Genomic DNA, 27,664 nt, shown 5'->3' with positions numbered 1-27,664 from the left:
ATGGAGCAAAGAAGGACCTGCATTGTGGTGTTGTACATTTTGTCAGTAGTTAGCATAGTTGGTTCATCAATGGTCTTCAAGAACCTAACCCTGCCAGGTCAACATCCTTCACCCGACTTTGTAGCTCAAGATCTTCAAAGGTACAACCTTTTCTTCACAATGTACCTTACTCTCATCTTTTTTCTCTGTAATTAAGACATTTTTTTTATTTACCAACGACTTAAATGTGTTAGTCTTGGCTTAGTTTATTGCCTAAACTTACTGAAAGTTGAAAAAGATAATAATTAGTTTATTTGATTATTTCAACTTCAAACTCCAAAAATAAGCCCCCAACTATTAACTTCAATAGAGGGCTCCACTAGTTTTGTTCAAAGACACTCTAAATACAAAAATTGCAGCTTCTAGTGATACTTCTTGCAATAAGTACATGTTGGAACTAAATGTGGGGAGAGTATATTACATTGTATAAAGGATATTTTTAAAAAAAATTGTTTTATGTAAACTACAAACACTTTTGTTATATTTCCTCCCTTTCAATTATATTGTCCGGTATTTATTTTTGAAATGTTCCAAATTAATTGTATACTCCATGAATGGTAAAGAATAATGTGTTAAAGTTCTATTATGCCCATACTTTATACATGTAACACACAAATATAGGTAAAAATTAAGAGATAAAACTAGAAAATTAACAAAAAAGAACATGTGTCAGCACTTTTTATTAAACTGTGTTTTTTTGTCTAAGATAATAGATTTGGAACGGAAGGAGTACTGTTTTTCCACCTTTATCTTTAACTATCCTTTTTTTTCTCAAAGTTAAATATTTTTGCATAATATTTAGCTTCACTAGCTGACATTTTATTCTCCATTGTTAAACAATGCAGCAAAATCTGTTTATGTTAGATAACTATAAATTTATAGTTTAACACAAGTTTAGTTAATACAATTACTCCGTACTTACTAATTACGTAGTACTATCTATGTTTAATATCTATAATTTTTTAATCTTGAATTCTTTAATCTTTAACCTTTAATTTTAATATACATACATAATACATAATACATAATTATAATTATAAGAAACTGATAATAACCTGTGGACAAAAATGGGTAAACTAAAAAGAGAATTAATGGATGTTTTTCTTCTAAGTTTGCTTGAGCCCAGTGCTAATAAAATACTGTACTAGTAGTACTAGTATATTTGGTCTACTTTTGACTTTTCCTTTGTTCAAGATATTAGGGTGTTGGTCCCTCTATCTATATTTTTTTTTTGGATATTCGTGCACTTTTGCTTTCTGTCTTTAAAATTTTCTTCAGAGATACTTTGGAATCACATAAAACACAAAAAACACAGAGGAATAAAAAGATTTCAAGTGTTTTAAGATCCAATTCTAACGATGGCTTCGAGCCCGGCTTATATAATCCTAAACAGGGGCGGAATCATGATTTGACAATAAGGGTGGCTTATTCGAGAATTAGATGATAACCACAATAATAAAGTGTCATATTGTAATATTGTGAAAAGTAAACAATGATAACCATTGTATATATAAAAAAACGTACAAGTTAAACCAAATACATAAGTGATGTCAAAAACAATATGCAAAAACTAAAAAAAAAATTGCTCACGCCAAGTCATATTTTTCACAAAATAACCTGTCAATAATAATAGTTACAAAGTCGAAATTAGTTAAATATTAATAAATATATGGTAAAATATAGTATATTAAAGTAATTGTACCTTGTGTGGTATAAGTTGGACACGCCGATGTGTTTAAGAAGCAAAAACATCAATTATCTCAACCGTAATAAAGATATCAGCAATGTCTCTTTCAATATATAGTAGCAAACAACTTTTTAGAAAATCATCACCCATGCTACAACGAAGTCTAGTTTTAAAAATTTTCATTGCCGAGAAAGCTATTTCATCACAACGAAGAAAATTAGAAATTATAATAACATAATTTGATGGACGGTGGTGATATAAATTGATCATGATTCATATATTAATATAAATACAATATACAACATATAATTATGAGATGAAAAATTGTAAAAAAAAAAGGACAAAGAACTTACGTGTTAGGACTTTATCACGTTAACCTGATTTCTCTCGTCTGGATGTTTGATGGTCTCAAACTACGCACCAAATAACTCAAATAAGTGAAAAGATGTAAACTAAATAAAATTGAGAAGATGATGTATCTTATTTATTGTTAGTTAATAGCTTAATTTACGGAATTACTTATTTGGATAATTGCGTTAGATATATCACATAGCATTTAGTCCGGTATTTGATAATTCTATAAAAGTATACACTTTGTTGGGTAAATTGACTGGCCCATACAAATAATGGATAATTAAGTTGCCCATGTATTTTAATTTAATATTATTTGAGCTTCAATTGAGGTAGGCTTAAAAAAAAATAATTAATTTATAACCTATTAATTTTTCATTGCAATTAGGCCCATTGGGGGAGGCTGAGCATCCCCTGTCCCCTCCCTGGCTCCGCTAATGATTCTAAACCCGAAGCCGATAAGAAACTCGTCTCAAACTCGGGCACGGACCCTGACCCTGACCCGCAGGATTACCATTTAGTTACTAACGAGTGGGTAAACGAGTTTCCTCACGGGTATCCATGTCCCCCATTAATTACGAACTGTAGGTTAAACGAGTTTTGCATAGGTATTCGAGTCTTTTTTGATTATACGAGCCGGGTAATCAGATATACGGACCGAGTAATCGGGTTTACGGGCTGAATATATGGACTCGGGTCTTTTTTCGATTATAAAGGCCAGGTAGTCGAGTTTGTGTGTAAAACTCGTACTCCTAAAGAAAAATTAGGGCAATGGTTACGTCTTCCAAATTGAATAGTATACCAAATTTAAAACTCATGCTTACAATGGATATAACAGTTTAAAAAAATTTAATTATAGAAAGTAAGTTTTAATAAGAAGTATAATCAGTTTATTTTTTAATTAACTTGAATTTATATATTTTAAAAAGAAATACTTAAATTAAACACGCTTGTTCTTGTTTTTTTACAATTGAAAAAAAAAAATGAAGTGAGAGAAATGAAAATAAGATGAGTGCAATCTTTCGGATTAGAGGACGGTACCCTGTAGAAATGAATCTTTCGGATTTAAAAGTAAGCGAATGTTATGCACAATTTATCTTTTTTCCCTTTCTCTGCTTGAAAAAACTAAACACTCCTAGTTTTCTATTTGTGTTTATGTTTGTCAAAAGTAGCTGTTATCTTTTAGCTTTTAGATGTTAACTTTTAGCTGTTAGCTTTTAGATTTTAACTGTTAGCATTTTAAATATATTTTGGTGTTTGGCAGAGGAGTTGAATCTCTTACATAAAGAGTAAGATGACAAAAAACTAGAAGTTAAAAGTTAAACGCTACTTCTAGTAACTTTTAACTTTTTCCATCTGTCTAAAAGCTTTAAGCTCGTTTAATCAAACGGAGCTTTTACATAAAAGCTAAAAACTTTAAAAATCTCCTAATAACTCGCCCTCAAACATATTTTCCAATTGATTTTCTTTTCTTTCACTAATAGAGTAACTATGATAAAATAATATTAACATGAAATTAAATACATTTGGTATTATTAATATTATTAATATATCAAAATCTTACATATTATATTTAATCTCATAAGAATATATGTTCCAGTAGATACCTTGGCAAGTTAAACGAATTGTGCAATTGGTAAGTTAAAGGAACCAAGCAAAACCTACCAAGCAAAACTTACCAAGCACCTCAAATTTAAAAGGTTATAAATAGATGATGGAACATGGGGGGCTAAGGGACAGAGAACAAAACCATCTCATACTCTTATAATTATACTATCTCTAAAACAATCAACTTGTGAGTAAATATGTAGTTCATGTTATCAACATGTAATAATTCGATGTATACATCCTACTCATAAATCCTCCACATAATTGTTCAGTTCTCGCAGAGATTAGTGAGGTAAAACCAATTATACTCAAAGTATATTATGTGTTACCATATAGGGAATCGCCATCCGACACGATAAAACATTTTCAAGCCTTCAAATTAATCCGAATAATATAACCCATCGCGTGAGTGATACCGATAAGTAATTCAACAAATACGGTCATTTCGAACCGTATTCTTGTCTTGTCATTTGACGTATCATCGTTCACAAACTAAAAATCAGAGACTAAAAGCTATAATTTGCGTTGTACTATACTCCGTATTATTTTATGCACCTTCAATAAACCATGCTATCATATTAAATGTGACGTAATAATGCTTATAACATATAGACCGAATAAACTTGAAATTACAAGTATAATAACTCTAATTATAAGTATAATAGTAATAACTCTTACTCTAAACTAATTAAAGAAACAAGACCACAACACATTAATGCCATTTTCTTCATTATTTTTCAGGAGGGTAAATATGTCAATTTCCAGAAGAGAAATGCTATCATACGAAAACGAAGACTCATCAACTTCTTGCTTAACCGGAAACCCAATTGACGACTGTTGGCGGTGCGACCCAAATTGGCACCTTAACCGCCAACGTCTCGCAGACTGCGGTATCGGCTTCGGCCAATACGCATTAGGCGGCAAAGGCGGCCGTTACTACGTTGTCACAGATTCCTCCGATCATGACGCCGTTAACCCACGACCTGGTACCCTGCGGTGGGCCGTTATCCAAACCGAACCGTTATGGATCGTGTTCCCAACTAATATGCATATACTACTCTCTCAAGAGCTAATTTTCAACAGTTTTAAAACGCTCGATGGGCGTGGTGCTAATGTGCATATAACCGGTGGTGGATGCATTACTTTACAATATATTACGAATGTTATAATTCACAATATACATATACATCATTGTTATCAGTCAGGGAATACAAATGTACGGTCTAGTCCTACACATTATGGGTATCGGACGAAATCGGATGGTGATGGGATATCGATATTCGGGTCTCGTGATCTTTGGATCGATCATTGTTCGTTGTCACATTGTAAAGATGGGTTGATTGATGCTGTTATGGGGTCTACTGGAATCACGATATCGAATAACTTCTTTTCGCATCATGATGAGGTCATGTTGTTAGGCCATAGTGATGATTATTTGCCGGATTCTGGTATGCAGGTTAGTCACTAAAAAACCATTATAAAAAGGGTAGTTAATGCTAGCGAGAGCCCTATGGGTAATGTTAACATGTAATAAGTAATTATACATGGCGGTTATTAGTCATTTTCATAAAGGAGGTTATTAAAATTTACAACATATTAAAGCATGTTAACTACAACCCTTAGGGCTGTCGTTAGCATTTTCCTAATGTTTTTAAACGGCAAAAGAAATGTTAGTGACTAAAATGTTTTTAATGACTACGCTTAGACCATCTATATCGCAGCGTCAGGAAGAGGGAGAGAGAGAGCGTCAGCTGACAAAGCTAGCACTCGTTTAATGCCACTAAAGGGGCGTTAGGACTGACGTCGTAAGGGTGTGAGACTTTTGACGAAAAAATTTGAGACTTTAGATATTTTTCAACCAATCAAAATAAACACATATTTATATATATATTATTACTTTATTTTTTCCCATCAAATTTCGATCATATTTTATTACATCATTCAAAATTTTCCCACTCAAATATAACACTCGTCACGACTTACCTTTTCAATATTTGACATTGCCATGTCACAGTTCGATATTGAGTTCGGTTTAATATTGAAAAAACCACTTTTTCAATATTTAGTTCGGTTTGATCATTTGGTTTCAAACTGTTTAAACTGATAATCGAACCGATTGAAAACCGAATAAAAACCTAATTTGATTTTGAAATTCGGTTCGGTTTACAAATCTGGATAAAGTTTTTGGTTCGAAAAACTGTTAAAAGTTATTTATGAAATATTCACACTCCATCCCTATTTTGAAATGCAGGTGACAATAGCCTTTAACCACTTTGGAGAAAAGTTGATCCAAAGAATGCCGCGTTGCAGAAGAGGGTATATACACGTCGTAAACAATGTGTATTCGCGGTGGGAGATGTATGCAATCGGGGGAAGTGGTGATCCAACGATTAATAGTCAAGGAAATCGGTATACTGCCCCTGCCAATCCTAATGCCAAAGAGGTATGCTAAGTTTGTGAAATCTTGTTAAAAAGTGCGGATTTTGATGATTTTAACGTCGTAAACTTATTTGAAAAAGGTGACGAAAAGGGTAGAAACACCACAGGAGCACTGGAGAGGATGGAATTGGAGGAGTGAAGGAGATGTATTGGTGAACGGGGCGTTTTTTGTGGCATCGGGCCAAGGGTTAGAGCTTAAGTACGAGAAAGCTTATAGTGTTGAGCCTAAATCGGCTGCATTGATCGACCAACTCACTATGAACTCAGGAGTGCTCGGTATCAGGTTTAATTTCTTAACTTTTGTATTTCTGTTTTGATTAATTTTTTAATCCTTCTTTTGATATATATGTTTAGTATTCTAAATCATGAGATGAGATTATGCTAATAAGCATGTTCTCACTTGTCTTACATATACTTTTGACTTTCTTTTTTTTGTCTTTGCTTTTACTCTATCTTCATTTTATTTCACTTTTCTTTTTCAGTAAAAATAATATAATAAGGAGTTAATGATTGAGTATTTTGAAATTTTACACTAAAGTTGCAATTTGATTCATTAGTTCTCCTTCAATCATGGATGTTCTGTTATCTTAACAAATTTGATACAGTATCTTATCCTGTAATATATGTGGGACATGGTATTTGGACATATTGGGGCTACATTTTTAATGTACAAGTGTACAACAAAAGATGCTACAACTTGGACAAAATAAAAGATTTAAAAGCATTGCTTTTCATGTATGTACTTTTGTTTGAAGATGTGAATGCGATTGTTTTTTTTTTGTTATTATTAACATGTGTATCCTAGTCGTAGCGGGTAAACTTTTTTTTTTTTTTTTTAGAAAATAGTGAATGTGATTGTTAATAACTATAGATCATCGGGTTTTATTGATCATAGGAGCAACAAGCTTGGGAAGTGGACGGGTGGTGATGCTAGTGTAGATGATAATGAAAACGACTATGGTGAAGATAGTGATGGGTGTTGTCGTCCGAATTCAATGACTTTGGTTCTTTCTCTATTTGTTGGATTGTTATCGTTCTTGTTATTGTTATTGTGACAACAAAACATTTGGGAAAAAGTTCTCCAAATTAATTTTAAATTGACAACGATTTCTAATTTATGCAGAATTGCAGATTATGCTCTTCTTTTGATCTCCATTTTTTTTTTTTTTTTGATCTCTGATTTTCTTTTTCGTGTTGCTTTAACTTCACTAGTCACACCTTTAAATAATCATTTCATAATGTGGATTTTGTATAATTGTGAATTGTTTTACTATATGTCATCATATCAGGTAAAAAAGATGTGTCGAATGTTATCATCTGTCAACAGTCTCATTAGTATGCCCAGGCTCAATAACACAGTATGACCTACAAGCCCATACGGCTAATATTCTTACTTTTTAGTCAATTTCAAATCTTTCGTATCATTTTATACACCGGAAATATTTGTCACTCAAATAGTACAAGTTGAGAAATTTAAAGCGTCAACAAAAGATATTGTTTTTCCAAACACGTAGGACTATTTGTTTTTTAGAGCTACAAACTTTCGTATCCCAAAAGAATTTTACTGCTTTTATGGATAATTTTAAATTTCGAATACAAATTTTTTAGTTGTGTATTTGATGACTTGGTGTAGTTGGTTTAGTTTTGTAAAACCATCTATACACATACACAATACATTTGTCAAAATATATGTTTATGTTCTACCGTCAATAAAGTTCGCACCTTCTTGTGTTTTGATTTTAATTAGTCATGTCTTCATTTTTGTTTTCTTTATAAAATTATAACACTTTATTTATTGAATATCCTGTAAATATCCATTTACTCGCTTTATATTGAATATGAATATGAACATTGATGGATGAAGTGAAATTAAATCAATATGAATATGGATGGACAAAAATTAAATGAATATGAGGTCGGATTACTCGTCTTCACGAGTAGCCTGGATAGGTAGACGACATCACCCGATCCATATCCGATCACTTGCCATTTCTAGTATCGCATACCTTAAGCGCTGCAAATGCAACATTTGAATTTATTTATAGTTTCAATCCTTAATTAATTTTACCATAAACACCTAATTAGAGGCTCTTAATCTTAGGTACTGTTAACTGCACAATTTACGAATATTATTATGGTTAAATCCGCCACCCTTTAAAAGTTAATCATTGATCTATTTATAAGATTACAAAGAATTAGTGGTTGACTCAAATATATACATAAGGAAATTAATCCTATCTATATTTACAACAATCTTGCTCATCAAAAATACCTCTCTCTCTCTCTCTCTCTCTCTCTCTCTCTCTCTCTCTCTCTCTCTCTCTCTCTCTCTCTCTCTCTCTCTCTCTCTCTCTCTCTCCCAGCGTGTAGGTGACGGGCCAACGTGAAACTCGGTGCGAAAAGATTCAAAGAAAAAGATTCAAAGAACGGTCTAGGAAATCTTTTTGTGAAGATATCAGCTAGCTAAAGGTGTGTAGGCACAAACTTCGTGTATAATTTACCGGAAGAAACAAGATTGCGAACAAAGTGGTAGTTGATATCAATATGCTTGGACCTTTTTATGCGAGACATGATTTTGACTGAGCAATAAAGCACTTTTATTATCACACATAATTGTTGGGCGATATGAAGGCAAGATACAAAGCTCATGTAGAAGATGTGTAATCGAAACTATCTTAGTCGCAGTATTAGCCAACGCCCTTGATGTGCGTAGAGGTGTATACGAAATAGCTTATATTTTTACTACAAAATACTATTAAATACGATACAATTTTACACAAGTTATTTATTTATTTATAGAGTGGATATACCTAAACCTTGCTACAACACTTATAGGCAGTGTACCTAATCGTACAGTAGTGTAGTTTTTAGTAAGTCCGGTTCGTTCCACAAGGAGCTAGCAAAGTTTAACGCTATATTTTTAATACTATATTTGTATAAATATAAATAATATATAAGTAGTATTATTATTATAAAAGGGAATTTTTACCGTTTAATGACCGGTTTGTCGATTTTAAAACTTTAGTCGCAGTTAAAACCTAATGTAAAATATTAAAAATAAATATAACTTAAATTAAAGCGTAAAGTAATAACGATAATGAAATTGCGATAAATAAAAGTGCGATAAATAAAATGACGATAAATAAAATTGCGATAATTAAAAAGTACGATAAATAAAATGACAAAAAATTAAAGTGCGATAATTAAAAGTGCAATTAAATATGAAATAAAGGAATTATGCTTATTTAAACTTCCGTAATCATGATGTTTGACCTGTTGATTTTAGTTTATTACCATGGGTTAATTGTCCTTTGTCCTGGATTATTCAATATGTCCATCTGGTTTTTGTCCATAACAGTCTATCAGTCATAAATATAAAGTGCGAGTGTCCTCGTCAAATTATCCGTATATTCGAAGTCAAATATTCCAACTAATTGGGGACTTAAACTATAATTACACCAATTTTCCTTGTATATAATTCACCCATGTTTTAATAAGTCCATAGTGTGACGACCCGGAAATTTCCGACCAAATTTAAACTTAATTCTTATTTGATTTCGACACGATAAGCAAAGTCTGTAAAGTTGAGTCTCAAAAATTTTGAACTATTTTTATGAATCCATTTAACCTTTGACTTTTCCCGACGACTCACAATACGATTACTTGTAAATAGATATGTATATAATTATATATATATATATATATATATATATATGTAAATAATAAAATGAAATATTATATATTGTAATTGTTAGAATTAATTACGTAAATAATAATAATATATAATAAATATTATTTAGAAAGTATATATACATATAAATAAAGTGTATAGAATATATATTTAGTGATTTCGAAGTTATTTAGTAAATAACGGTAACGCTCAATTGTCATTCAATTGATAGTAAACGAGTTAAAAAGGAACTTATGTGATTTTAAAATAAACGATGATCCGAAAATGAGTTTTATAAATTATAGGCTTATTAAAAATATAATAAATAATGAAACACACCAACTAGGTATGACGTCAAGAATTTTAAAAGGTTTAAAACAATATAGATATATATATATATATATATAATTTTTATAAATATAAAATTAACCAATCATTGAATCATATTAAACTAAAATACATTGGGTTTTAGATAACAGATAAAAATTAAATACCAACCCGTGACTACACATCTAATATCCAAGTTTATTTAATTATTACACCGTGTTATATCTATACCGTGATTAACCAGTAAAACACCCGTGACCTTATCTAATCTATCTATATTATTGCCCTTTCCAGATTCATTTTATCAAACACCCAATTTTTTCTCTCAAGAACACCCACTACTATTCATCATCATCATCAATCTTTTATCACTCAAGAACACCTTAAAAACTTGATGGATCATAAAATCGTTTATATATTCGGATTCCTCTCGAAGAGCTCTACACATCCATATCAACAATTTCATGATTTGTGTAAGTTTTAAAAACTCAAATTTTTGGGTTTTCATGTTTTTGTTACATATTAGGGTAGATATAGTGTCTATTGCTCAAGTCTATATGATTATACATGATTGTATGTGTTATATTGCTCGTTTGATGTGTTTATGTTTAATCCCGAATTTGTTTTGTGTGGTTACAGAAACTTGGTTTTCTTGAATGTTAAATATTATGATATAATTAAAATCCTCTCGAAAAATTAATAATTTTAGGCTTTAGATTCGCGTATTTTCATTACCGTATGCTTAAGATATGATTGATTGAAGTTTTTGTGATGAATATGTGATTATGTCGAATTCTGGAAAAATGGACATAGAATTGAATTTTAAACTGATCATAATTGTGTAGAGGATTTAAAAACACTCAAGTTAGACTAGGATATCATGCTATTTGGATTTGTAATACTCCCGTTATGCTTAATTGATCGTATATGAAAAACTGATTTGCTCAGTATTATAAAACTGACTTTTAAATTTATTTGAAGTATGATAGTGATTTAGGACTTTGCATATCTGAAAATTTCATATGTTGTAGTTAACGTTTCATCTAGGCCTTGCATCATTTGGATTTGTGAAGCTTGAGTAATGTGCTTGTCGAAATGGTAACCTGCATTCTGTCCAAATCTGTAACGTATGCACCTATAGTTTTATAGTAAGAGTTGTACACCTTTTGAGACCTTGGCCTTCTGGATTATCGAACTTTGTATGTTATGTGATAAATGTCTAGTTTATTAAAACTTATGAAACCCGATACATTGTGCACACTAAGGCCGTAGATTTGGTAACTTCTGAATTGAGCTGAAACAGAATGTCCAGTTTGATTGAATAAACTGCACCAATTGGCTAAACAAAAGTTTCTCATTTTTGGATATGTGGTAATTTGACTTGTCCTTGAACTAGGACCACTGACCTAGCTTGATTTTCATGTCCCTAGCTCCGGTTATAGCCATTACGAGATTGGTGCGCAGTCAGAAACTGATTTAGCGAACCATAAATGTACCTCTTCTGAAACCCGACTTGTAGACATCGTATGAGGCCCTGGATAGACTTTTTTGGAATCGATTTTGAGTCTACTTTTGATCTGGAGTTTTTCATGTTACCATGTTTTATGTGTTATGAATTATGTCCGTTGTTTGTATGACGCGCGTGAAAATTTGTGACAATACGTGTTAAGTACAAACTAAACAGGCCAATATGTTTAATTAACTTGAGTTCTGGAAAATGTAGATTTTATATTTGAAAAGTTCATGATTAGTAGTTAAGTTTTCATATAGGTGTTGTATCTTAAAAGTTTCTAGATTTTGAGATAATTGCATGCGAAAATGGACACCCGAACTTGGACCGTCCATTTGGACACTTGACCCGTTTGAGTCTAAAAATGTCAAAATGGATAACGGTCAGCGTAAACAAATTCTATATGTTGATTTAAGTATGCCTGCAAGTTTTGGTACTTTAAAAATGAGTTTTGGGTCTATTTTGGTTTAAAGAGAGATTTATGACCTATTCGGATCAAACGTGAATAAATTGACCCATATGCATAATTTTGGAAAACGGAAGTCACCAACACATCTAAAATGTCATTTTTGAGCTGTGATACAAATTTGGTTAACTCAGGTCAGCCGGATTCAAATTTGGATCGTTAACCGAAAGTCTTAGCATTTTTAACAAAAGTGTCAAAAATGACTCTCGAGCCTACTTTGCGGACTCATAAGTTGAAATTGGTTAAGTTGGGATAAAAACCATTAATTGATATTGAAAGTATTTACGACAAGCTTTAAAACGATATGTTATATGTATGATTTTGTCGAGACTAAACTGGTCTAAAACGAGTACGAAAATGGAACATCAGGGCTGATCCAATGCTGTTAACAACAGCAAAACTCAGCATTTAGTGTTTTGAAGGACTGTTTTCGCGAGGTCATAACTTTCAAACTGTAACTCCGTCTTTGTCAAATAAACTGTCTATAGAAAGGTGGGATGACATACTTTCCAACGGTCACGACCCAAAGTATTATATCGGATTTGGTGGGACCCGAAATCAGCTGTAAAGTTACTACATATACATATATGTAAATAATATTGTTTTTACTAAATAAAAATGTATAACTTAAGTTTGACCTTTGTTTGACTATTTGACCAACTTGAGTAATATTATGAGATTGTTGACTGGTGTTGACTATGTTGACTGTGTTTGACTTGCGTTTGACTTACATTTGACTTACTTTGACTTTTGTTGACTTTTGCTAAATTTTGCTAAATTTATGAGTAGGACTTGAGCAATAAGACTATACGAACCCTATAGACCGACCTAGCTTATTAGACACTTATTGACCAACATATGTTCTCTAGGTTGGGGTCTACGGTTACTTGCATTTCGATTTTCGGTCACATCTCTGTGATTTATTTCTGAAGTTGTCAGGTGAGTTTCATTTGCCTTTTTACCCTTTATATTTTTGGGCTGAGAATACATGCGCAATTTTTATAAATGATTTACAAAATAGACACAAGTACGTGAAACTACATTCTATGGTTGAATTATCAAAATCGAATATGCCCCTTTTTATTTAGTCTGGTAATCTAAGAATTAGGGAACAGACACCCTAATTGACGCGAATCCTAAAGATAGATCTATCGGGCCCAACAAGCCCCATCCAAAGTACCGGATGCTTTAGTACTTCGAAATTTATATCATGTCCGAAGGAGGATCCCGGAATGATGGGGATATTCTATATGCATATTGTTAATGTCAGTTACCAGGTGTTCAATCCATATGAATGATATTTTTGTCTCTATGCATGGGACGTTTATTTATGAGAATTGGAAATATGAAATCTTGTGGTCTATTAAAATTATGAAATGTTTGTTTATGATAAACTAATGAACTCACCAACCTTTTGGTTGACACTTTAAATCATGTTTATTCTCAGGTATGAAAGAAATCTTCCGCTGTGCTTTTGCTCATCTTAGAGATATTAATTGGAGTCATTCATGACATATTTCAAAAGACGTTGCATTCGAGTCGTTGAGTTCATCAAGATTATTATTAAGTCAATTATAGTAAGATATATTATGAAATGGTATGCATGTCGTCAACCGTAGATGTAATGAAAGATTGTCTTTTCAAAAATGAATGCAATGTTTGTAAAATGTATTATATAGAGGTCAAGTACCTCGCGATGTAATCAACTGTTGTGAATCGTTCATCATCGATGTGGACTTTGTCCGGATGGATTAGGACGGGTCCTTTCACATAGACTATTAATCCATTCCCGTGTCCGGTTAAATGAACGATTATTAGTACTTATAAATATCCCGCCCATCGTGTCCGATTGAGTGTATATGGTTATTTATAGGTACGTCCAATTGTAAATCTTTATATTAAATTAACAAACTATCATTTAATTAAACAAATATAAAGCCCATTAATAGCCCATAGTCTAATTTCCACAAGTGTCGTTCTTTTGTCCAAACCCCAATTATGGTACAAAGCCCAATTACCCAATTTTAATATTTAGCCCAACATCACGATTACTTCGGCTTAAATAAGCATAATAATAACTTAGCTACGAGACATTAATTTAAAAAGGTTGAACATAACTTACAATGATTAATAATAGCGTAGCATTACACGGACAGAATTTCGACTTACACACTTACAACATTCGCTAACATACCCTTATTATTATTAAATTAAAATTAAAATTAAAATATTATATATATATATATATATATATATATATATATATATATATATATATATATATATATATATATATATATATATATATATATATATATATATATATATATCAGAGAGATAGAGAGGATAGAAAAAGGAGTACCAAACTCGGCTCAAAACTTTGCAATTTATAGCACTTGGCCTGACTTTTGGCCCCATGCGATTGCATGGAAATTGTGCTTCCAGGCCATGCGATCGCATGGCCCTCTGATCCAGCTCACATAATTTTGTTTTCTTGTTTGCCGACGGTTTTAATATATAATATAATATATATATAATTTTAAGAATTAATTATATATTATATTATATTCATGTGCATAGTTGACTTGTAATTTTTAGTCCGTTGCGTCGAGCGTTGAGAGTTGACTCTGGTCCAGGTTCCGAATTTTCGAACGTCCTTGCGTACAATTTAATATCTTGTACTTTGCGTTTCACGGCTTGCACTCTTGTAATTTATAGACGTTTCTCATCAATAATTTGAACCACTTGGATTGTACTTTGTACTTTTGAGCTTTTTGGTCATTTGCGTCTTCAATTCGTCGAATCTGTCTTTTGTCTTCACCTTTTATTATTTAAACGAATATCACTTGTAAATAGAACAATTGCAACTAAAAGCTTGTCTTTCTTGAGGGATAATGCTACGAAATATATGTTCGTTTTTAGCATTATCAAATATTCCCACACTTGAGCGTTGCTTGTCCTCAAGCAATATAGTCTTGAAATAAAAATACTAGAATCGCTTTTTTATTCTTCACACTTTGTACATCAGTGATTTCGATTTGGCGGTATGAACAATGATAGTAACGTTGTGGTTTACAGTCCCACATGACTATGAAAATTTAGATCCTTTAGGAAATTGGATCTTTATGAAAACAATTGATCTTTTGAAAATTCAATCTAGCTTTTACCCTAGATAAGTTTTACGGAATAACCCTTTACCGGTGTTTGCGAAATTGTTTTTATGGGTTTTGTGGGTTTCAGATTTGAAAATTTTAGCTCAAAACTTATGGTTTTGTGTCACCCACTTGCTAACCTTGTATTGGGAAAGCAACACCTCGAGTTTACTTGCTCCGTATATTACCTTTTGGTAAACTACCGTCCGGTTGTAAAGGAAAGCGTTGAACAAGAAACTGTTGAGGCAATGTCCCGTGACATGCTTTTGATTATGGTCTATATCGTGTCGTATGCAATTACTATCCTTTGTAGGAGCAATAGTAAAGATCACCCTATAGTTTTTCGGTCTGGCACAAGGTCCTGTCTTCGACCATGCTATGCAACCACCGTTCTTACGGTTGACACCCGATTTGGTTCAGGTGACCTAATGAATTCCGGTGAATTCTTAGGATTTTACGTTCAATGGTAATGAACGCATTAAAAATAGGTTTTCAGAAAACAAATCGGTTTTAATTTGATCAAAATATTTTCTTGTTCAAGCTCGAGTTTAGATATCATCGAATTCCTTGAGTTTGTAATTCTCAATCTTTAAAGTCAATCTCAAGGATTGAGTAATATCAGGCTTAAAAGCTGATTTTTAATCTTTAAGGAGATTATCCTTTCTGGGGGTCTGATTCATTAGTCTTATCAAGCTAATTTGCATGGCGCCCTCCCCATTTTACGAGACATATCCTCTCATGGTTCGGATAATTCTGACCACATGGCGACCCTGTTTGATGTTGAGGTCCGTGGAATTCCTGCTGATTTTAGAGATGACTTTTCTAGATTTTTCGTCAACCTACAGCTGGTCTGGACGACAACTTCCTGACCTAAATCAAGAAGCACGTGTCTTTTTCGGAAGACTTTACTTCCTTTTAATGATGGAATTGATTCATCGTGCAGATCCATCTTTCTTTCAAATATATTACAATAAATTAGGTAAAACTGATTAAAATCGTCCAAAACAAAAGTTCCTGCAATAATCTTGTACAAACATATGTGATATGTATTTTAAATAACTTGGTAAATTCTTCCCACACTTAGCTTTTATTTTCCTTTCTTTGCCTTTTTATTTTCCTCTATTCCATTTTAAATAAATTCTAACGTTTTGGGTTGTTTTTCCATTTATGTTCTCTCTGAGGTAACAATAATTTCGGTATTACAACCTAGTTTTATCGTTCATAAATATGTATAAACATGATTTTGAATTCATTTAATTGAAATTTTTTCAAATTTCCACAAAATTTGGCAATTAAATTAAGTGTAAACCCGAGAGAATTTATAACCCTTCCCCACACTTGAGATCATGCAATGCCCTCATTTGCATGAAATCAGACTATAATTATAAATTCATGAGGGTGATTAGTGTAGAAAAGTGATTAAAAATACCGAGTTTGAAATTTCTAAGCTCGTCGAATGATTGATGGCGCGCCTCATCGTTCATTTCTTTTGTTATAATTTCACATATGTTTTGCGTCTTATCGTCAAAATTAGTAGCTTTTGCTGAACTTAATGTCAGTCTTTGAAAGTGGGCTGTTTTACCATGTTTTGTACATAAGATAAACTACATATATATATATATATATATATATATATATATATATATATATATATATATATATATATATATATATATATTTTATAAAACACTTATTTATTAAAACAATTTAAATGAATAATTTTTTTAAAATTTTGTTTCCTTTTACTTTAGGTAGTTTCGGTATGTTTACCTAGTCCGTCCCTCGACAAAATTTAAAATTTATCGTTTTTAAAGCGATTGTTTTAAAAGCAAAGGTTTTTGGGTTTTTTAATTTTTTTGGTATACTTTAGATCAATAATATTAAAAATAATGATAACAAAATTTTTCGCCCCGTCCTTGGGTAAAGCAATTTCGGTTCCATGACCTAGTCTTCAACTTACGATGAATTTTAGAAATCATTTTTTAAACTTAATGAAATAAAGTAAATTTTGTTTTTAAATTCACACGAAAATTAAATTTAAAAAGCATATTAATTTCATATAAAACCTACAAAATATTTGAAAAAATCAGAATGGGGGGAGAAAACTAGTTCTTTAGTGTCTGCTAGCGGAAAAGACCAATCGAATTCCATTCTCGGAACTACACGAGAACAGAACAACTAACCCTAGAAAGCATTATTTCTTAGAACATTTGAATCTCCCCACACTTAGGTAGCTGTGGTGTCGAAATTGTGGTTAATTTCATTGTCAATTTCTCTTGGACCATAATCAACTTGCATATCTGTGACTTTTGCTTTAAGCCATTGGTCGGATTCCTGTGTAATATCCGCAAATTCAACTAGTTTCGCCTTTTCTCTAGGAGATAGATTGGATACTAACCGGTTACATAACTTAAAGTTCCCCTTGGTTCTGGCATCGCGAATCCGTTTAATAAGTTTCTTCATTGAACTATTAATAACGGAGTCATTTAATTTCGTATCAACAACGGGGTTCTTTGTTATCAGGTCATCATTAGGTTTTACTTCATCTTCCCCACACTTAGGTGTTTTATTATTGTTAAGTACTACCGTTGGAGTTGGTAAAACAACATGGTTCTTACATATCATTTTTGTCGGTTCAACAGTTTTGGTTGGTGGAGATTTAGACTTTCGACTCACAAAGGTGATCGATTTTTCATTATTACTAAGTGTCATTCTACCCTCTCTTACATCAAATAACGCCCCGGTAGATGCTAAGAATGGTCGACCTAAAATTAGAGGAATGTTTGGGTCCTCTTCTATGTCAATGACAATAAATTCGACTAAAAAAGTTAAATTACCCACTTGAACGGGTAGGTCGTCAGCAATTCCAACTAGGTGCTTAATGGTTTGGTCAAAAAGTCGAACACTCATCTCTGTTGGACTTAACTCACCTACTCCTAATCTCTTATATAATGAAAGAGGCATAACACTCACACTTGCACCTAAATCTGCTAGTGCATCATACATGACACAATTACTAAGTAGACAAGGAACAATAAATTCACCCGGATCACCTAACCTGGGTGGAGGTTTTGGTGGAACTGTCTTAACCGGGTTTATTTTTATGATTTTTGTTTCTTGCACTTTCTTATTCTTCTTCTTCTTCTTTCCAGAGGTATCACAAACTTTATTACTTATCACTTGCTCATACTCAACTCCTTTTCTTGGAAACGGGATGGGTGGTTTGTATGGTGCCACCACTGGCTTTACATACTCGGGTGGTGGTGGTGTTGTAACTTCTTCATTGTTACTCACGTCTAAAACCTTCCCATCTTCTGATGCTGGTTTTTCAGAATTTGTTGAGACCATATTAACATTCTCACTCTGAGGATTTACTTCAGTATTACTCGGTAGCTTTCCTTGTTCCCTCTCACTCATCATGCTAGCAAGAGTACCTACGTGTTTTTCTAGATTCAAAATGGAAGCTTGTTGAGTTCTTAATGACTGATCAAACCTCTCATTTGTTTGGGTTTGAGATGTAATAAATTGTGTTTGAGATTCCATTAGCTTTGCCATCATTTCTTCCAGATTTGGCTTTTTCTCTTCGGTTTGTTGTGGTGGTTTATACAAGCTAGGTCTTTGTTGATTGAAAGTGTTGTTTTGAGTTGGTTGGTTATTCGGACCTTGTTGGTTGTACGAGTTGTTGTTAGGTCCATTTGGATTGTAAAGAATGTTTTGATTTCGATTTAAGTTTGGCCTCGGTGGTTGATAATTATTTTGATAATTATTTCCCGGCCTTTGGTTCATGTAGGAAACATTCTCTCGTTGTTCCATCGTTTGCTCGATGTGACAATCTTTCGTTAACTGTGGTCCACCGCATTGCTCACAACTGATTCGTATTGTGTGAATAACTTTATTCATCTTTTCCATTCGTCTCTTGAAAGCATCTATTTTTGCGGAAACGGAATCAAAGTCATGGCTAGAATCGGCTCTAGCCACTTTAGATGAACAAAAAATATCTTTTTCCTGATACCACTCATGCGAGTGGGAGGCTGTGTTATCAATAATTTTGTGAGCTTCGGTTGCGGTTTTCTTCATAATGGAACCACCAGCTGCTATGTCGATGTCTTTTCTTGTAGCAACGTCGATACCTTGGTAGAATATTTGTACTATTTGATAAGTGTCTAAACCGTGTTGAGGACATCCTCTCAACAACTTTTCGAATCTTGTCCATGCCTCATATAATGTTTCATTTGGCTTTTGCGTGAATGTAACAATTTCTCCTTGAAGTCTCACGGCTTTAGATGCCGGAAAGAATTGTTTAAGAAATTTTTCAACTAAAACATCTCATGTATCAATTGCCCCTTCAGGTAACGATTCTAACCAATCTTTGGGTTCTCCCTTTAAAGTCCAGGAAAATAACATGAGATAGATATGTTCATCCTCCACTTCTCGGATTTTAAATAGAGTACAGATCCTATTAAATGTACGAAGATGTTCGTTTGGATCTTCCTTCGGCGCACCACTAAATTGGCATTGATTAGTTACCATGTGTAGAATTTGTCCTTTAATTTCATAATCTGGCGCATTAATGTCTGGCTTAATAATGGCGTGACCTTGTCCCGTATGTGTGGCTCTCATTCGGTCTTCCATACTTAGAGGTTCCGTTACTTCCATAAGTGAAATTGTTGAATACGAATCACTAGAGGATTCTAATTTAACGGTTTGTAGTTCAGGAGGAATGATTAGTGGTTCAGGATCTCTGAATTGTCCTTGAATATCCTCCGGATTCTCAATTGTGAGGTCGGGTTCAAAAAATGGATTATCGGAAATTTGAATTGGAGTACTTGGTCGACTAGATGACGATTCTAAAGAAAAATCAACGACAATATTGGCTAGATGTCTTGATCGAGTTACAGGTGGTGAACGTATGAAAGGTGGTGAACGTTTTGCTCGGTGTAGTCACTGAATATCCTATTAGTTATAAAGATAAAAATTATATAAGTTATCAAATTAATAGACTTTTCTGATTTTGCCCACGTTTCGAATAGCCAATAGATGCAGCAGGTAGCCAGGACCCTTTAAATCGGAAGCCCACAACTCGCCACTAACAAATCCAACTATTACTACGAACCAGAAAATTTTGGATGTCTATCAATTTAACCGCTTAAAATAATTTTTCGTTTTGAAATTTTAGAGAAGAAATAGAAAATTCTATGTCCTAAAAACTAGAGCGTCGAGAAATAAGAAAGAAAAAGAGCGCGTCGAAAAACGTCGAAAAATAAAAGGTCGAAAAATAAAAATAAGAAAGAAAAACGTCGAAACTTAAAAGTCTAAAAAATAAATCTAAAAAGTTGCGCCTAAAGGTATTAAAGCTTAAAAGGAAATCTATATCCAAAACGGCAATAACTTAAAAAGTACTAAAATTCTATTAAATATTAAAGCGATGAGTAACGTCGTAAAATTCTAAAGCGCCTAAATCTTAATCTAAAGAAAAAGCACTTAAGGGATTTTACGGCAAAGCCTAAAAATCTTGAAATATAAAATAACTACGGCAAAAACTAAGTTTAAAACTAATTACGAACGATAAAAATACAAATTACGAATTAAACGTTAAAAATATACAATTTATAAAAAGAGGAAAAAAATGATAAAATTACATATTTTTATAAAAATATTATTTTTATATTATTATTTTATAAACGTATTAATTTATAAATTAATAAAACTAATTAGAACTTAAAAATACAATTTAATTAAAAAATTAAAACTAATTATTATTAAATTAAACCTTAATTTTAATTAATTAATAATAATAATTATTAAACTGAACCCTAGTTCTGTCGGCTCAGACCTGTCACTTCAACTCATGCGATCGCATGAGTTTGAAGTTATAATACCATGCGGTCGCATGGAGCAGAATTCCGGATCTGAATGTTGGGCTGCTACAGTACCGGGCCCGAATTCTTTTACTTATTATTATTATTTTTTAATTTATATAAAATATTTATATAAAAACTTATATTTTAAAAACTACCTATTAGTTTTTGTAACTAAAAAAAAAAAAATACAAACTTTTTAATTTTAAAAATGTAAAAATATATAGTAATATATATATATATATATATTTTTTTTTCTTTCTTTTTCTTGTTTTTATATTTTTGATATTTAAAACGTATTGTTACAAAAGTAAATTAAGACTTAATAAAAAAAAATTTATAGCGTTTCGCTTCGGCGTCCCCGGCAGCGGCGCCAAAAATACTTGATGTGCGTAGAGGTGTATACGAAATAGCTTAGATTTTTACTACAAAATACTATTAAATACGATACAATTTTACACAAGTTATTTATTTATTTATAGAGTGGATATACCTAAACCTTACTAAAACACTTATAGGTAGTGTACCTAATCATACAGTAGTATAGTTTTTAGTAAGTCCGGTTCGTTCCACAGGGAGCTAGCCAAGTTTAACGCAATATTTTTAAAACTATATATATATATATATATATATATATATATATATATATATATATATATATATATATATATATATATATATATATATATATATATATATATATATATATATATATATAAGTAGTATTATTATTATAAAAGGTGGTTTTTACCGTTTAATGACCGGTTTGTCGATTTTAAAACTTTAGTCGCAGCTAAAACCTAATGTAAAATATTAAAAATAAATATAACTTAAATTAAAGCGTAAAGTAAATAACGATAATGAAATTGCGATAAATAAAAGTGCGATAAATAAAATGACGATAAATAAAATTGTGATAATTAAAAAGTACGATAAATAAAATGACAATAAATTAAAGTGCGATAATTAAAAGTGCAATTAAATATGAAATAAAGGAATTATGCTTATTTAAACTTCCGTAATCATGATGTTTGACGTGTTGATTTTAGTTTATTACCATGGGTTAATTGTCCTTTGTCCTGGATTATTCAATATGTCCATCTGGTTTTTGTCCATAACAGTCCATCAGTCATAAATATAAAGTGCGAGTGTCCTCGTCAAATTATCCTTATATCCGAAGTCAAATATTCCAACTAATTGGGGACTTAAACTATAATTACACCAATTTTCCTTGTATATAATTCACACCTGTTTTAATAAGTCCATAGACTATTAATCCATTCCCATGTCCGGTTAAATGAACGATTATTAGTACTTATAAATATCCCGCCCATCGTGGCCGATCGAGTGCATATGGTTATTTATAGGTACGTCCAATTATAAATCTTTATATTAAATTAACAAACTATCATTTAATTAAACAAATATAAAGCCCATTAATAGCCCATAGTCTAATTTCTACAAGTGTCGTTCTTTTGTCCAAACCCCAATTATGGTACAAAGCCCAATTACCCAATTTTAATATTTAGCCCAACATCAAGATTACTTCGGCTTAAATAAGCATAATAATAACTTAGCTACGAGACATTAATTTAAAAAGTTTGAACATAACTTACAATGATTAATAATAGCGTAGCGTTACACGGACAGAATTTCGACTTACACACTTACAACATTTGCTAACATACCCTTATTATTATTAAATTAAAATTAAAATTAAAATTAAAATTAAAATTAAAATATTATATATATATATATATATATATATATATATATATATATATATATATATATATATATATATATATATATATATATATATATCAGAGAGATAGAGAGATAGAGAGGATAGAAAAAGGAGTACCAAACTCGGCTGAAAACTTTGCAATTTATAGCACTTGGCCTGACTTTTGGCCCCATGCGATCGCATGGAAATTGTGCTTCCAGGCCATGCGATCGCATGTCCCTCTGATCCAGCTCACATAATTTTGTTTTCTTGTTTGCCGACGGTTTTAATATATAATATTATATATATATATATATATATAATTTTAAGAATTAATTATATATTATATTATATTCATGTGCATAGTTGACTTGTAATTTTTAGTCCGTTGCGTCGAGCGTTGAGAGTTGACTCTGGTCCCGGTTCCGGATTTTCGAACGTCCTTGCGTACAATTTAATATCTTGTACTTTGCGTTTCGCGGCTTGTACTCTTGTAATTTCTAGACGTTTCTCATCAATAATTTGAACCACTTGAATTGTACTTTGTACTTTTGAGCTTTTTGGTCGTTTGCGTCTTCAATTCGTCAAATCTGTCTTTTGTCTTCACCTTTTATTATTTAAACGAATATCACTTGTAAATAGAACAATTGCAACTAAAAGCTTGTCTTTCTTGAGGGATAATGCTATGAAATATATGTTCGTTTTTAGCATTATCAGCCCTATGTTCAGACTCACAAATAGAACGAGAGTCTTCATGCAACGTGCCTAATCAGCATCAGAAAAACCAAGCAAGGACGATGTAGGAGAATGATGAAAGATCAATCCATAATGCGCCGTATCTTTGACATAATGAATGATCCACTTCACGGCCTGAAAATGATCAATAGCTCTACTCAAAAAGCATATGAAACAACAAAAGAAGAGAGAAGCTAATTTTCAGATAAGGTTTGAGAAGAAAAAGGAAAAGCTCTATGCTGAGAGATCAGGACCTATCAAAGGTCGTACAGCTTAAGAGGTAGAAGCTTTTCTCCATTCCAACCGGCCTCAAGTAAAAAAGAGTGCTATCTTTCAGCAATGGTTATTTTCTGGCATGCCATTTGGAGCTACTGACCAAACTGAACCAGCTGAACAACAACAAAAACAACAACTAGTAGAGGCTAGTCAGACCTCTGCTAGTGATCAAACAGAACCAGTCGAACAACAGCAACAACCATAACAACAACAACAACAACAACAACAACAACAACAACAACAACAACAACAACAACAACAACAACAACCAGTAAAGGCTAGTCAGACCTCTGTTGGTGATGATGATGTTTCAGTAGAGACACAGTCTGCTATTGGGGGGAGCAATTTAAATCAACTCCCCTCATGGAAACTCAAGAATCAGCATCACCACTTGAACCTGAAGCTATTGATAAACAAAGGCTCAAAATTTAATCTAAATATTATCAACCAATTCAATCTGAGCTCTTATTTTCTTCAAGTGGTGAAGAAGATGAAGATGTTGAACTCTTGTCTGAATCTGAGGAAGAGATCATACCTTCTAACAAGTATCCCATGAGTTATGTTCCTTTGAAAGATTGGGAGAAAATATTTTCAGCAGGAGTAGAAGACTCAACATGTGAAGTTGAGAAAGAAGACGCAGCACGAAGTGTGCTGCTGGGTAATCGAAGTGTTAAAGACGCATGACATGTGGTTGACCTAGGTACTCATGAAGACAATACTACCGATATCGCTCAAAAAGTCAGTTACGTCTGTCTTGTAACGAGGTCGAAAGAATGAGTCTCAAGAGGGTGCTAGTTATTTAATTTATATGTGCTGGGCCTAAATCTATTCTTCCTTCCTATGGGTTAGCAAGGGAAAATATGACATAGGGTCATTCTTTGAGCGGACGAATTTAAAACGGAGCTTATTCAGATAATTTAGTGATTAAGATGGGGGTTTGTACATAATTTATTTTCCAAGACAAGTGTCCAGGTACACCTTTTGTGGAGAGGCATAATCCTTTTGGTCCCAATAAATTGGCGACTGTTCGGAGGAAAATCCAACAACCAAGTCCAACCGGTTTATTCTAGACACCACTTTATTCGGAATATCAATTTTTGTAAAGGCAATAGTTGAGTTGATTTGTTTTATAACTGTAATTAAAATATTAAAGTAATATATTTAAAGTAAGCTAGCTAGCATGCAACATCTGAGGACAGAGAAGACGTGGTTCCCATGATTTAAGATAACATAGCATCAGGATGATTATTAGACACTCCTTGGATAGATATATATTGGTGTAAACACTAGATTCCCTACTAATTGATTTCTCGATAAGCATGTCACAAGGAACAAGGTTATCGTGATTTTGATCGGATGAACTATGCTCAACTCCCAGTACTTATCCTGTTATGGATATAAGCAGCTTATCTTGGATACAATGCATACTCCGGGCGCACGAATAAAGTCTCATAGTCATATACATGTTATATCCAACCTTTCTTAACACCTCACTGTATCACCCTAGTGAGTGGTTATGATTGTGTTTCGAATTCGTTCCTGGCAATGGTTTTGGTAAAATCTAAAGGTGCATAGACAAATTAGAACCTCGGATGGTTCTCTGTCATCCTTTAAGGTTTATAAACTAAGTTTGTATTGTAGTGCATTGAATCACCATTTATGACCTAAACTAACCCTTACTTAAATCTACCCAATAAATCCCTTAGTTATCCACCATGTACTGCACTCTCGGTGTTTTCATAGCTTCTAACCTTGACCATGCTCAAGTGGTCATATAGTACATCAACATTGTACTCTATTGTTGTAACAATATTTCCTCGATTCTTATACTCTTGACCAATGTCTTGATCTGGTCCTACGATAATTCCCCATGTACTTTATTATATTTTCAATGGATTCATACCTTAACCAATGTATAAACACAGATAATTAATTACCCTTATAATTTTCGACTTTATAAAAGGTTTTAATCAGGTTTACTGGTAGAAGGACGCTAATAACGAGGTTTATATTATAGACAGAAAGCAAGTACGAAACGATAACCATTCCTAACTAACATTATCAAATCATGGCAAACAATCAAATAACTACTCACATATCATGGTAATATACATTTATATCATTAATAAATCACAAACATCAAACAAGAACATTATAATAACTTAATAAAAGAAATGATAGATAGTACCGAATAATGCGAGCAGAATAACATTTATATTTCTTCGTAATATTCAGAGCGTTATTTTGCTTGACTAGCTTATACTACTAACTACATAATTAATCTCCTATTGATCACTAGAGAGTGACAATAGAGAGATGATTACATTCCATATCCATGTAATTTTCTCTCTCTAGAATTTAGAAAGAGAAAGTAGATAGAGAACTAATCTCCTACTGATCACTAGAGAGCGACAATAGAGAGATGTTTTAGAGAGAGAAGTGAAGAAGTTGTATGTTGAAATAGTGGGATGTGCCACCTATTTATAGGAAAGCTTTATGGCAAAATTGTAAATATCTTGAACTTCTGGCAAGGTGTGGGCTACACACTAGCAGGCGGTATGACAAAGGTGTAGGTTGTACTGGCAGGGGTATGGCTTGTGCCAGGCCGTGGGCCATGGCCATGGGGCATATCATGGCAGTCCGTATGGCTTGTGGCAAGCCGTGGGCCAAGGCCGTTTTGCTTGTTTTCAGGATCGTAACTCTATTTTCACTGTTTTCCCTATATCTTCTTTGTTTCTTGTCCGTTTTAAGCGATTCTTGCGCTCAGACGTTCATCATTGAATATCCTACAAGATGAGATTAAGTAAATAAACTTTTTCAAAAATTATAAAATGAGTTATTTAAACGCGAGTTAATCGTCTTACTCGGTTTTTCCTCGTTTTACATCTGTTTTTAACGATTCTTGAAACATACCCTTCAGAATGACATAATCTACCAAATGAAGCAAATAAATTCTTATTTAGATTATAAAGTCAATTTATTTATCATAAATGGGGCTAATATAGGAGGTAAAAACGTGACTTTCTAGCCGATATCAAATGCTGCTGGTGAAGGACCAACCAGTGATCAACCAGCTGGATCATCTAGTACTTTAACACCAGAAGCTTTGGCTGCCCTTGATAGATTTATGGAATATGTGAAACAAGATGAACCAGCAGGTCCTTCAGGCATAGCAGAGGTAACATATGTACCACTTGTCTTTCCTCCATCTTCCCCCACGCTAAATGATAAGCACACTAATTGGGAAGATCAACCTTCTGAACCAATAAAGCCTCCTTCTCCTAAACTCACATTTGAAGAACGAGAAGCTCAAAGGTTAAACATTTCCGTTGAAGAATAGCAGCGAAGGGATGCAGCTATTCAGGTTGACAATGAAAGAAGGATCAAGATGTGTTATCATCCTTTAGATCAAGAAAAATACATCCTTGCTGCCAATATCAACATGCCCATTGAAGTATTTTTTGAAGTAAATGGACTGATATTGAGTATAGAGGATGAAAAATTGAAGTTTGCTGAAGGAAACAAATTAGGAATTGGTTTGGAAGAGTACATAATCCTTGTAAGTACAGAGGAAGGCAGAATGATGGCAGCTGCAACTAAAAAATTAAACTTGTGCTTAGAAGAATATATGCAATCTGTTCAACTGGAACAGCAAGCAAAATCAGATGATGAGCTACCCGAATGCATAAGTCTGCACCAACAAGAAGAAAAGCTGGTTGCTCAACAACAAAGAAAAGAAGATGAAGAAAATCTCTTAAGGAAGCCAGATGACTTGCAGCAGCTCAAGACAAAGAGATTGATGCTGAGGAGGCAGCTGAAA

At 32.7% G+C, this 27,664-nt stretch overlaps 1 protein-coding gene and 1 non-coding gene across 2 annotated transcripts; both read left to right on the top strand.

The window, feature by feature from the left end:
• LOC139889092 (probable pectate lyase 12) lies at positions 1–27,184 on the top strand. The gene is made up of 7 exons (XM_071872063.1): positions 1–140; positions 4,427–5,141; positions 5,937–6,128; positions 6,205–6,407; positions 7,020–7,163; positions 26,332–26,539; positions 26,873–27,184. Exons 1-7 carry the CDS (start codon positions 1–3, stop codon positions 27,182–27,184), a joined length of 1,914 nt encoding a protein of 637 aa, XP_071728164.1.
• Positions 19,415–19,521, top strand: LOC139886805 (small nucleolar RNA R71). Its single transcript, XR_011772669.1, has one exon. It is a non-coding gene; the product is annotated as a small nucleolar RNA R71 (small nucleolar RNA).
• Positions 27,185–27,664: the final 480 nt, after the last annotated feature.

This window comes from Rutidosis leptorrhynchoides, chromosome 1, assembly GCF_046630445.1.
Source record: "Rutidosis leptorrhynchoides isolate AG116_Rl617_1_P2 chromosome 1, CSIRO_AGI_Rlap_v1, whole genome shotgun sequence".
NCBI classification, from domain to species: domain Eukaryota; kingdom Viridiplantae; phylum Streptophyta; class Magnoliopsida; order Asterales; family Asteraceae; genus Rutidosis; species Rutidosis leptorrhynchoides.
This window is presented reverse-complemented; position numbering and strand designations above follow the sequence as displayed.